The sequence below is a fragment of the Temnothorax americanus genome, unplaced genomic scaffold (genome assembly GCF_048541705.1).
Source record: "Temnothorax americanus isolate GAGA-0224 unplaced genomic scaffold, ASM4854170v1 Scaffold56, whole genome shotgun sequence".
NCBI lineage: Eukaryota > Metazoa > Arthropoda > Insecta > Hymenoptera > Formicidae > Temnothorax > Temnothorax americanus.
The window spans coordinates 463,350-477,973 of record NW_027509712.1 but is presented as its reverse complement, the minus strand read 5'-3'; the positions used below and the strand labels follow the sequence as shown (position 1 = coordinate 477,973).

At 35.4% G+C, this 14,624-nt stretch overlaps 1 protein-coding gene across 3 annotated transcripts in view; it reads left to right on the top strand.

The window, feature by feature from the left end:
- Trc (Serine/threonine-protein kinase tricornered) overlaps positions 1-14,624 on the top strand; it is a 131,249-nt gene that overhangs the window by 62,965 nt on the left and 53,660 nt on the right. Inside the window, exons 1-2 of one of the 3 annotated variants that reach the window (XM_077419580.1) lie at positions 3,668-4,282; positions 8,511-8,957. The exons of the other annotated variants lie outside the window; for them this stretch is intronic. Of the exons in view, the coding sequence (XP_077275706.1) occupies positions 8,783-8,957 (175 nt within the window). The 5' untranslated portion in view covers positions 3,668-4,282; positions 8,511-8,782. Of the gene's footprint in view, positions 1-3,667; positions 4,283-8,510; positions 8,958-14,624 lie in introns of those variants that run through there. 3 annotated transcript variants of the gene reach the window in all.

The window sequence follows — 14,624 nt, the reverse complement described above, 5'->3', positions numbered from 1 at the left end:
TGACGTGTGTCGGAGACGCCTCGTTTCCACGTCGTGCAAGGATAACGCGTGGGTGCCTGCCTCCGGGAGTTAGGTTACCGATTACCTGCTCCAATTTTGCCGGACTAACTGTGATCAGATGCTGCTGATGTGGCGCACTAAGTCTTCTAATTATTATCTACTCTCGTAACATTAATTATCTCTCGCCGAGCCAAACGATAAAGATATACTCCGAAACAAGGTTTCCCTTTATATTCTGATCCACAGCGAAATTTTGTATCGTATATATGGTTAGGTATATGCGAGAGTGATAAATGAATTGTTGATGAGATATTATTTTTACACCACAATTTAATTGATAGCAGCTTAATAAAAGAGGTGTTAACGTGATTAGTTTCAGACCTCATTTTGATGAATCGCGATATATTTGTAACATTAAACGGGATCCGAAGAAATATGTTAACGGCGCAACTACTTTCCATTTCACGATGGCTATTTATAAGTTTATTAGTCACAAAGCTGCAAGTGCAACGAGTCACTTACCGCTAAGCGCAGAGTTAACTCATTTCTCCTCGCCGGTCTACATTATACAGTTCACTCGTGATAAGTCTCGCAAAGAGGGACAGAAGATCATTAAAACGAAATTACATAATATTTGGATTTTACAAACGCCATTCGTAGATAGTCATTGTATTAATTTTTCAAGCTTCCTTTTATGTCATTTGGTGCGCACATCTCTTAATAACATTAAAACATTGTATTACGATAAAATTACAAATATATCAAAAAGAAGTATCTAACACACACACAAATGTTTTATAATTTTTCCATTGTACAAAATTAAAAACAGGATTTTGAAATTTTGTATAATATTGATTTGTATCGAAAAACTGTTAAATATTTGGAACTATAATTTTTGTTTTCAAAACTTGAATTTTTATTGTCGAAACTAATTTCGCCAAAATGGACCAGTATGAAATAAAATTGTTTTATCGTTGTACTTATTGTTTTATGGTGCTGTAAAGAGCAGAATTGAAAGATTTTATAGTTTTATACATGAATTTTATAGATATTATATGTATAATAGAAATACTCTGCAGTTATTTTACTTTTCCATTTACGCACCATATATCTAATGGTGCTGCATATGCACCTACATATTCCACGTACAATAATTTAAATAATATATAGTGTCAAGAGTGCTATGAGTGAGATTTTCAATTATCTCGAAGGCTTTTCACTCGACGCGTCGCGCGGCTGGAAGAAACTGGCGTCTCGTCGTATATTGTCTCGGGCACCGCGCGGTCGGAAGATAACGAGAATAATCGACATTTATTTGTGTCATCGGTCGTAGTCGTCTCTTCTGTATTACATATAGTATGTCGGAGCACGTACGAGAGCTGACCGCACTCTTTTTGCCGTTTATACGCATGCATATACATCCAAGCTCAAGTGTGATACAAGCATTCTTCATGCGTGTTAATGTGTCCAATTTATATACAATATCATGCATGCGTATTAAACATGTACAAATAGAATATGAAATTGTGCCACTTTCTATGTATACGTATAAATTTTTCGAACAACGTAATATTCTTTTGTTCACAATTTTGTCTTAATAATTTTTACTTTAGTTTATTAACTTTCAACAAAAATACGAATATTTGTAGTAAAGTCTGGAAATATTAGTTGAAATTGATCAGTATCTCTTATTCTTGGCAATATTGAAGTTTATTTGAAGCGTATTTTTGTTCCTGCAGAACCTGAAATCACAGAAACTCGAAATAGATCTACTGAAAAATTTGATTTACTTTAATTTACTATTTCAGACTGTTTCTTAGCAACATTCTGGCGTATTCAAATTCTATAAAAGTAAGATTTATTTCGGGACAAACTGTCTGCTTTAAAATTAAGCTGAAGCTTAATTTTTCTAAAATCATTAATTTGTCCATAGTCGTATACCGTCTCCGATTGGTTATAATTGAATGACCATTTTATACTCCATCATTTTCTTGTTATCCTCAGTAGTTAAGAGGATTGGCGTCTGGCGATGGTTCTGGGACACCCTGCTTACGTGTATGTGTACCGCCCCTACTTTCATGCGAAGTACAGTTAGTCAACACACGCGTGCAACTTTATATCGATGGCGTCACCGCGACCGTCGATTGGGGCCAAGCGAACTGAACTCATTGTCAGCCACGTCGTTGGTTCGCCCCTTTGCCACGCGGCTGCGAATTAATAATTGTTTATTTTTTTGCCCTCGACCGTCGTCAGCGCGTAACGGCACGCTGGTAGGAAGTGTCCCATCGAACATGATCCGTCGAGATGACGCGTACAGTCCGTTAACTCGTTTTAACGGTGCAGATATTAAATTTAGTTATCAGATAATTATTTCTGTCATTTAAGAACATATATTATTTGGAGCAACTCGCGCAATAAATACATCATAGAAACAGCTTAGACATTCCGAGTATATCAGCATTAATTACTGCTTTTGATGGAAATTGTCGTTTATTATTCAAACGTTGCAGAATGGCTGTATTTTCGGTTAGCGGTTTTACTAAAATACAACTTTTAGATGCTGTTCGTACATTTATTTTAATGCATTTCAGCAAAAATAGCAATTTAGGTTGTGCGGTAGAAAAACGACCCGAAAAACGAGTTAAGCGAGCGCGAGTTCATCCGAGCGGGCCTCAGCTCCGTCGCAATATGTAGCACAAATTTTGTCTTGATGGTACTCATTCCGGCACTCCGGCTTCCGGTTAACGATTCGACCGCGCGGTTGGTACCGTGCCAGGAAAAGCGGAGGTAGGATACCTATCTCGGTAATCTCGAAATCTTCCACCGATATTGTTGCCCGATCTACAATATCCGTCACGTGGAAGATTAAGAGTATTCGAAAACAATGATATCGTATTATCAGCGCGAGTGAATCGTTGTCGGTATATCGGCAATCGTGATGTAAAATAGATGTCTCAGAGCTCAGAATATTCGGAACGTGAGTTATCGATCTTCTCATCGAAGTGCAAAAATATGTAAATTTTTAGGAAAAGAAAGATAACGCAAATTTCTCAAGAAAGAAAGACAGATTTCACAAGACTGTTTGCTTTAACATTACGATAAAAAGATGAAAGATAGAATCTGATCATCCTGCTTTTATTTATTATCTATATACATCACTTGGAAATCATTAAATCTTTTTTTATTGTTCTGACTAATAATATAATCTCCCGGTGTGTAGAAAAAGTGTGTTATATTTAATAAGAGATTAAATTGTTTATATTAAATAAAATTAAAGTTAAAATTCAATTAAATTAACGATAATATTACATTTCGCGATTCGTCACACTTATCGCGCTTTTCGCGGAGAGAGCCGATTTGTGTTAGTGTGACACTTCCGTTCTTATGAATTAATGTGTCTTAAATATGCGCAAATCATGTGCTTCCACATGTGAAATCATTAACGCTGGCACACTCGTACGCGTTCACGCACACGTGCGTGTGCGCGGCGCACCTGTGAGCACACACACACGCGCGATTGCATACTTACGTCCATTTTTCTACTCGTACAGACGAAGTCATGCGTGGGCATAGAAGTCGTCCCCCGATCCTACCACACGCTCCGCTCGCACTCACCAGTGTTAACTTCTCAGTCAGTCAGTTAGTCAGTCAGTCAGCTCGAGTACGCGCAACCGGTTCGTAACTTAGCTCGTGATACGCACGCACAAATCGCGCCGATTAATATCGAGCCTCGATTACCGGTGTAATCTGGAGCTTAGGCTTCCGCGCGATATAGATAGGCGAAAGTAATCTCTGTACGCTCATATATATATACTACGATATGAGTGGCGAATAGTTGGCATAAAGTGCACTTTCCCGTCTCTGTGGCCATGGGAATTGAATTGAACCAAAATTTATATTGCTTATTCACAGAAGAAGAATCGCGACTTCAAATACTAAGTTTCTTAGCGCGAGTCTTGGATGAGTGATTTATGAACTATTAGGCGACGTAAATTCGTCGTGAAAGTTCCAAGTCCCTCCGAGGGGACGAATCTTCGAACAGTTCTCCAGCCTTCGAGATAATAATATCCCGGTAGAATAAGTGCGACATAGACTTTATAGACTGAAGTAACTCCAACTCGAGCGCAACAGTGCCGCGGTCCGAAAAACAGCGCGAAACTTGTACTGATTCCAAGTGTTAAGGATCTGCGGGATTTATTCGGTGACGAAAATCGGAGAATCATTTAAAGAGTCAAGAAAAGGAAATCTTATCAATGTCCCCGATATTCTGTCGATTATTTTGGTATCGTTCTTCCGAGTACACCTATATTAAGCCTTTCACGCTAGAGCGAGTAAAGTTCGAATCGCGGACGATATGATAATTGATTTTTTATATCCGGCAATGAGATCCAGCCGAATTAAACAACTCTTCTGTTTGATATCATTATTTGACATATTTGACGCAATATTTGACATTGCATAATACGTCACAATGGATATTAAGTCGGATTCAAACAAAGCATGTAAAAGCACGAACGAACACGAATTAACAGCTTCGATAAATGCAAACGACGCTGCCGTGATATGGCGCTCGTTGAAACAAGTTGTTTATTCATATTTATTCACGTTCATTCGCTCGAATTGATTTTGTATACAAGTTGTGTGATATTTTAGAATAATTAAGAATTTATTATATGCATCTGAATTATATATATATCACATTTTATGTCAGACGCGTTGCATTAATATTGAAAGATTACGATATATTGAAGGTACTGGAGAATATACTCGGTTATCATTGTGTAAGCATTTTTTTATTGACACATGTCGGAAAATTATCGTGCACTTGACATTGTGCTACGTTAGTCATGTACAATATTGAAAAGGTTGAATAATGTATCCGAGAAATCGTAACTTTCTATATATTGCTATTTCCTCTTTTTGCATGTCACATCGCAATAATATTACGATTTATTAATCATACATTAACACCGAAAGTGGTATGTGAAACGAGAAATTATAAAACGAACGATTTTGTATTAGAATATTATTACGTAACACGTATCTACTCGCTCTTCAGTCAGTCACGGGTGATGTTTTTCGTATACCTACAACGATCAAGAGACACGGTATATAGTGTCTCGCACCAAGTATACGCGAAGCAAGACCGCACCGTGACTCTTTTACGCGACGCGACGAGTTGCGAGCACTCGATAATTTAAAATTCACACAGGGCAAAAAAAGAAAGACGAGATATTGATGACAACAATATTATGCAATGTTGAATGATATAACAGGAGTTGCTTAAATTGGAATCTACTTTACATTTTTCGCTATTGATTTCGCAACGATGCCTTGACATCTGAAACACTGTGACATTTAAATGTCTGCTGTTTATAATGATTTTGGAAATTGGGTAAAATCTGGTTCTAATTTGCGTTCTAATTCTTGTCTAGTTGAGAAGAAATATAAAGGACAAATCTCATATAAAGAAGATTCGATAATTTTACTTATATAATTCCAACTGAGAATCTCTTACTGCTAAATATTATTTCCATGTTAAGATTTTTCTAGCAGTTTGTAAGAATATTTTTATATTTAGATACATTATATTTACATTAAGTAAATAAATTTGAATAAGCAAGTCTAATAGTATATGATATAAATAATTAGACGCAAAACTATATTCGCGAAAGTTGAAATTAAAGTGTGATAAGGATTCATATAATTATCATATCTAGTTTAAATTTTTTTAAACTAACTGTTAAATATAACAAGTTATGTTAATTCATATTTAAAACCTCGTATATAATTTTACATTTTTTTGCAAGGAAAAAAATTTTTCATACTAACAAAAAATGCAAAAAGGATAAACACGTATTTTAGGCAAAATAATGAAAGGATTAAAAATGTTAGGATTTTTATTAACGAAATGAGAAAAATTATATTATTGATAGTAACTAATGATCGCGTAAGCTTCTTTGGAATCAGATTAACGTTTCCTATTACGTCAAAAGAAATACAAGCGTATGGCGTTCGATAACGTCCGATAGAAAAGAATATTCTTTTCGAGATAAAGGCAGTAACATCGCTTTTTATACTCGCCATGCTTATGGACGAGCAGCAAAACATTAATCGTTTCTGTTATCGCCGGTGTTCATTTATCGCAAAACGTTACGTATCCGCATATCGTATACATCTTTTCTTTTCATTCTGCTCATTTTTCTTCGCTAGTAAATGAAGTGAAAGAATAAATCACACGTTTGAATATATAAATATCTGAAATCTATAAACCATCTGAATATAAAAAGGTAAACTTAACATAATGTTCTTTTTGAGACTTATAAAGCTGCATCATATGTATTATTTTGTAATAAATCAATTATTTAGTGGTCAAAAAGAATAATAGAAATGCAATTTTTGAGTCCGAAATTCGATTAAATTTTATTTCTGTAGCAAAACTAAAATGTGAAAGATTTTTTAGTCACAAAAATGCACTTTTGATATTTTATTTTGAAGTATACAAACCAGTATTCGATAAGAATTTCCAAATGTTTTGGACTGATTTTTTTGCTTTTACTTAACATCAGAAATTGTCGACTTGACTTTCGCGTTCAAGGCTTTTGATTTTTGTATAAATGCAAACCAGTCGGACACTACAGCGAGTTTGTGATACGTACTCAGCAAATTATTTTTATTTCACAATTTTATTACAGATCTGAATCTTATAGTGCATTACTACATGTTTTTTTTATCTAGTATTAAGTAAATTTTTGGTAGGAACGGATCAAGTTAGCATTAAATTTACAATACAAATATTACAAATACAAATTTTTCTATTGAATTAAATCGTTACTCTGACATTATTTCATAATGTGGTATCATCGCGCTTCGATAATCGAATTCAATTGATTGCTTGGTTATATAAGTCACAGTTTTACTCGTTTAAAAGTAAAGTTGCTGTTTGCGATAAAATAATAGAACAAGAATTATTAAATTATATATAGAAACATATTTTCGTGGATGGTCACGCGTAAAAAATTCATGTTCTATCATAGAAAATATCTATTTATTAGTTCATATCTTCATTACATTGACAAACGACGTTTACTATGCGCATTCCTTAAGCTTATTGATAAGCGGCACTCGGCGCATGCTGCGATTAGTTCGTCAATGCTTGCATAAATTTTCGGCCGCAGTACATCTTCTGTCATTCAAAAGATAATCGATTGAATTATTATTCTTTCTTTGAATATCGTTCGACTTGTTATAATTTACTCTACTAAATATTACACATTTAGATGATTTAGTATCCAAATAAGCTTATAATCGTTCATGAAAAATCAGTGACGTTATCATTGTTCGGAAATGTTTGCAAGATATATAAACTGCAACATTCCATAAAACTTATAAATTTAAGAATCTAACGCGATACCGCGTAAGATTATTCGATGCAATTCAAGAACAATTGTTATTATCAACTTGTATATACATATGTCTAATGTTTAATTTGTCGAAATTTTTTTTTTCCAACTTCTTTAAAACTGATTTAAGTTCTTCACAAGAAAGACAAGCAACTTTATATTTGTCGCTCGAAAGCCTTACGAAACGCTATGTACATATGAAGTTTCTAGAATTATGGGTTTATCTGACAGGTGGTCGCTCAGTTTAAACAGTTTGAAATATGGTTTTGCACGGTAGTGTAAAAGCCTAGCACAATAATCACCGCGAGCTCGTTGGACGAGAAAATTACGTGGGTGTACGCGTAATTTCGTGTTTTCTCAGCTGGTTAAAGAGGGACGGACCGCGTGTACGAACGTCACTATAAATGACAGAACACAAAACGCGCTTTCCGTGACATAATATACGACCATTAGGATCGTGTCACGATACAGCACGATTTAATGACGAGTCAACGATTACAATTAATTACTTATCGTGCGCCGATTGCGTCTCGACTACTCGCTCTAGCTCGTTTATTATTGGCCGGAGTCTCTTTAAAACGTGATATATACTTTAGAGTTTCACTTTGAGAATTACCTTTAATAATAAAAATTATGAATAAATAGTGAGAGTTCGCCGCAAAACAGCTCATGAATTACAGTAGTATAAGCAGAATAGACTTGAAAGTTTTAAGATCTTATAGAAAAGGATACTATATATACAAGTATATATATAGTATATAATAGTGTCCAGGAAACAAAAAGTGAAAAGCGCAGTATTATTAATTAATAAATAAAGTAATACATATTTTCTTAATTGTTTTGCGAACGTGCGAACTGCGTGCAACTGCCGAATCTTTATTTACATATCTACTTATATTTCCGGTCAATTATACGAATTTAAAATGATTTTCAGTATATACGAGAAGCATTTACGATTACATAAATCTTTAAATACTTCAACTTATTACTTACTATTAACTATTGCTTACTAACTAATTCTTGAGCAAATATTTCAATTTTTTATTACATTCTAAAGTACTATAGAAGATCGATAGCATGACATAGATATCATTATGATATATATAGGTATAATGACTATAATCATCGCACATTATGTCGTTTGTACGGCTAATAATCGAGTGATAAATCGTGATTGAGTGATTCATTGGTTGATATCGACGTGAACGTTTTACAAGAATCATGGGCGCACCTTGCCCACACGAACATACGATTGCATAATCTCGCGCGTGATTTGGAGCCGAGATCTTGGAAATTGCGACGATCGGTGTGACATTTCGCCGCGTGAATTCACGAACGGGGGTTCAACGACATTCGTGCAACAGCAAACGGCAAAATACATGTCTCGCGACGTACAAATGCGCGAATGCCGTGGTGGGACAATTGAGGAAGAGATAAGAGAAAGGGGCGATTATCATTGTTTACCGATGTACAACTCCGAGATTTTTAAGACTGTGTGGACAAAGATAGGACGGATGTGTGGCTACATCATTTGCGCCAAATCCTACCTCTCAGGTCAGTAAATAAACGCTATCGGACAATACCTGATGAATTTTGATTGTGGATGTCTTATCCTTGGAAAGAAATATATATAATGCTATGTATGTACAATATAGGAGCCTCGATTTCATTAGCTTGAATTTTTCAGTAAATTTAATTAATTAATTTCTTATCGTAAATTTTTAATTGTCTAATATACATTTTATTAGATTTTCCTACATATATTATTCGACGTCTATATTTATGTTTTTATTATTTTGGTTTATTCGGAATTATAATTTCACAATGGATAACGAGAAACATATTTTTTTTAAATTTTTGTAAAATATTTTATTTTATACTTTGTTTCAATTGCTTTGTACTATACTGTCTAGCAATGTTATATTACATCATATACTATATATGTATGTAGGTGTTTTAAACAAATTATAATTCGTGCTTAATCGCAAACATTCTGGTAATCTATTTGTTCAGGATCGATCTCGACGAGATCGCCTGAGAAGCCGGGGTCCGCTCAGACTTGAACGCGGAGCGGGTGTTGCGCGAGAGAATTCGCGGGAGGATCGGTGAAAATAATAAATCGGAGATTGGAGAACACAGTTTAATTTTGTGTACGTACACAGCGTGGAGTGAGCGACGCGTCGTCTCGAATACAGACGGAGATCTTATTCTTATCCGTCCTCGATGCGTATATTTTATATGAGGAGCCTCTGTTTCGAGGCCTCCGCGCGATCGTTGTTCTTAATCTCGATAGTCGAAGATTTTGCACGAGAATTCGTTTTAACACGACGGGAGACAATCATCCGCCCGACACTCCGACACGATCATCGCACAATTGTTACGATAATTAGGGAGATTTAGATAGCCGCGCGAACGTTTAAGCGATGGATACACGACGTTGATCGACTTTACTCGAGCTTGTGTTAAGTTCCACTGAGGTACGAGGAGGGTTGATCATGCGGCGGATGGACGCGCGTCCATCCGCTGAAACTATTTCTTTTGCTCGCATCGCTATTCGCTCGCTCGCGCGGAAACGCACGCTGTTGGCGCGTGGATCTAGCGTGTCGTTTAATTTCTCGTTCGAAGTTCCGTTTGAACTTTAAATACTTATTTTCTTGGAGAGAAATAACTAAAAATCACATGATTACTTTCATTCTATTAAATAAGCCGAGATGAAGTTCATATTATCGATAAACGGCGCATAATTATCTCTCGTATTTATATTCTGTATATCTCATGTTTAACATCAAATGTGCTTTAATTCTGAGTTCTATTTATCTAATCTGCAGATCACGTTTGCAATATTATCGTCTAGTCGCCCAGGTATATTATCTCTTGATTTTATCAAGCTGTCACAACTTGATATTAACGAATGTCGAATGTCGACGAAACATTACTTTTTAATGCCTCGTTGAAAATAGAAATTGCCGCAAAATAGAAGTAGTCATTGAAACCAAAGTACAGTATGTAAGCTGCTATATATATTTACCAGCAAGCTATCTTTTTCTCGAGGAAAGTTTATAAAAATTAAGAAAATTACATAGTTATATTTAGGACTAAACGCACGGCTCTAATGCAGAAGCTTTTCATTTTGTGAAAACTTCAAAGCGGAAAGTGATGATGTGCGTTTTCGGTCTCTCTTTTTCTTTAAAGTATAGTTGTTGACAAGTAGTTATTGCATGAACAAAGCGACCGCTAAAACGCGTTTGTCGGTCCTGTTTCCTCGAGCAAAGAAAAAGGAGGCGACCTGTTTGTAGAAAGTAAGTGGAAAAACGAGTGAAAGCGACCGAAGGTATCCTCAACAACGGGAAAACTTGCGTAGTATCTCCTACGAAACCATTTGCGGGAGCGAGATCGAGAAAAGGCGTGGCAAATCACGTTTGATATCAAAATATAATATTCACTTATTATTAGAAATAATTCAGGCAGGAAGTGGCTGATCTCTTAAACAGGATCTATTTGAATATTGATCATCCTAGCTCAAGATTGAAGAGAGAAATGTGTCTATAATATAATATGACAATATAATACAAAAAATTATGTGGAATCTTGCAGTGTTAATATTGATTAATTTTTTGATTAATTTCGGCAATTATAATGTAATATTTTTTCCCGAAAATGTTTGAGCTACTTCATAATTAGAACAACAACCGAAATTGAGCTTTCGTTCTCTCGGATGTGCAAAGGAACGTTCTCTGCGTTATTTCCTGCAGAACGTGAACCGCCGATTATCGCGAAGACAATTTAGCACGAGAAGAGAAACCGACGATCGTTCGGCGTTTAGGATAATAGTACCTTCGAGAGGAGTACCTGGGTATATTTACGGGCACAACACTTTTCGAAAGAGCCCTCGCACGATCGATATTATTCGTCAGGGAGTATGAGTTTTTTTTTTACCATTGGCTAGTCCGTCGATGTGGCTCGTATATATAGTATAGTATAGTTAGTTAGTTGGCAATAAATCAATACACTTCTAAATTGACTCCAAGCTAGGTCTGTATTTTATTATCTAGAGCTGGAATTACTTGACCTTACCAGAATCTTACTACAGAATACAATCTTCCTGCGAAATGCACTATTCGTGAATATCTTAGAAAAATGTTATGTTAAGAAAGATACGATATTATTGAAAATATTTCTTTCGTTATAATTCTAACAATAAGTTTATTTTTTTAATGGTCTATTTTCTCTTATGGGCAGTCTAAAAAAAATTAATACAATGCGATCAAATTCTTCCCCCATATCGCGTGCGTTTATTTTCCAATTTATTGGAGATCAAGTCCAATGCCTGTTTACGTGTTTTTCGACTTAAAACCTGTTTATCCGTTTTGATTCCGCTCCGCGGAACAGGCGCGATTGTAGCATCGATAGCGCGTGCGACTGCGTTGCGTAAGCTCGTGGGCGTTTTGCAATTGTAATTCACGGGCTTGCAGCTCGGGCACGTAGATTGGATATTTGTTCGCTGATAACGATGTAAGGCGATTCTAAATCGCTAGACCGAGCGGAATTGCCGATTTGTGCGAAAGCGCTGCCGAAAAAAAAAAGACTGTTAACAAAGTGATGACCGCTACACGGATGCACTTTCACTCTTCGCCGATAATGAGCTTCCCGCGCAGATCCGCTTGTTATTTAATCAGAAAGCACGCACCTCCCGTGTAACGCATCTCGCACCGCGGTACACTGTATTGTTCGAATCGAATCTCTTTAGGAGTGGATTATTAATATAGGATATCGACAGACTCGCCGGAAGTTGTTTCATAAATTCTTGATTTTCAGAATCGATTTGTTCTTCATTAAAACTTTATGGAAGGCTATAATTCGTCGCTAAATATTAATTTTTAACGTTAGATGCTAAATGATTATATATAAATGATATAATTTCTCTCTTCTGTTAGAATAAAATTCAATTAAAAACGAATAAATTTATAATTGCAGATACAAATCGATGACCAATACGAGTTTAGGGTGCGGTTGTGCGTGATGACTAATTAAATTTTGTAATACAAATAATTATAGGTATACTTATAATTGATTGCAAATTCCAAAACCAATATGTGTTAAATATTAAAAGCTTAATCTATCAAAATTTTCTAATTTTTAATGTTGAGTAACTTTATATAACTGTCACTATTTCTCTTAACTTATTCTCTAGTGATTGTAGAGAAATGAATTATTTATTTATTAAAACTGATAACTGGTATCTCTGTGTATTAGCGTCTTCATTGTAGCTTGCATTGTAGAATTTTTTTGCATGCGTGCATGTGTAAAATACTTATCGAATTATAAGAAATTATACAACGAGAAGAAGTTTAGATAAGAGTGAAAGTGCGGAGATGTAATCGCAAATCATGAATATTTCTAACGTAGAAACTGCCGGGTACAACCATTTTTACTGATTATAAGTGAAAAAATGTCCCATCGCATTGTCAAGCCGCGAACGCACACTGTGGTCGTTGACTTTCGCTCTGTAGCGCGTACTTCCGCTAAATATTGTTCTTTGTCGGAAGTGGAGCTATCTCTGACAGTAATGAATATCCTTTTGAAAAACGTTTCCATCCTCAGTAAATAAATTGGCAAAAAAAAAAGATGAAAAACGAGTTTTTTGTCTCGTCTTAATTTTGAATTTTTATATTTCTAGGTTTAGGGATTTGAGCTGGGCGTTGATGAGTCAGTCAGTCAAGACATTTGTTTATATATGTATATATAGATATTGTTCATATAAATACGATAAATACTGTAGCTCGATGAGAATAATTAGGTGCGAAAGTTAAATATTATTATTGTAACTATTGTCACTGAAAAAAAAGACTATAAATGTATGACGAATAGAAAGTGCGTCGTTTAAAATCCACTCATCGCCGCTTGCGTCATTTCATTTTAAATTTAGAAACGCCAGAGATATATAGATGAAAGGCGCGCTAATGAATCACCCGGTGTACACGTGTAATAGCGTATGCATTCATTATAATTAATAATATCGATGAAAAGGAGGTGAGGGAGAGAGAGAGAAAACGAGAGCTCATTTATATTTCTCGCGACATGTTTTAAACAAAAGCGATCTAATCGGAACGAAAGTATCGGCACGTAAGAATCGATATGTGCGGCTGTGCATGCCGATGATAGATTGGCGAATGTGCGATTGGTTCAGCCACATTGCACATGTCACACCATACGCGCATGTAGTATGTGACGCATCCCGCGAGAACCCGACCACGCATTTCGAGAAACTGGGTTACAGCCCGTTGGGTTCACGGAGCCCCCGACCTAGAACTCCTTTCCATTTCGGCACTTCCGGTTTGACATCCTTAGGATCGATGCGCTTGCCGCCGGTTTTGCCATTGCAGATGCGTTCTTGACCGAAATTCGCGATCGCAGGACTCCAACTACTGTACATTCCCTACGATTGCATGTTCAAATAATTTAGCGATATTATTAATTATTTTTTTTCTTAATAGCTCACTAAAATTCTTAACAATTCAAACATTTATATAATCTCTAATTAACTTCGTGTTATTCACATAGGTATTAGTAAATACAGATAAAATGCAGGACAGATAATTGCAATATTTGCGGAAATTTGAAAAATCTTTTGTATTAAAATAAGATTTTACAATATGTATCATAGCAAATAATGCAAATAATATAACTTTTATTAAAAATATAAAAATTGACTGAGCAAATAATCCAGATTCGAATAATTACCTATCGAATAATTTTAGGATTCAGGCAAAATTCATAAAAATGTAAATTTTGCAAAATCTAAAAATCTTTTGCATAGTCTTTAATTTTCTAAATAATTGATCATTAAAAAATGTTTCATTCATGTGAAGATGCTTTACAATTCTGATTTTTTCATGAAACTTTTATAATTTGATCTAATTTATCAGGAAAGGGAAGAGATTTTGGCTATAAATTATTGATTAACGCTTATTAATGCATATATTACTTTAATGCTAAATTAATTGTATGTCTTCGTGTGAACACTATCTATCGAATCGAGCTCAGTCCTCTGCAACACACGCGCACACGCCAATACACACGCCAGACTTATCTCGCATGAACATTTGCTTGGACGATCTACTCTGCTTGGCTTGCCTAATTACGCTTATCTGAACGCACATCCTACTGGCTTGGCTATACTTGACTTTCGAGAAGGCATGCATTGCTGGGACACCAAGGCGC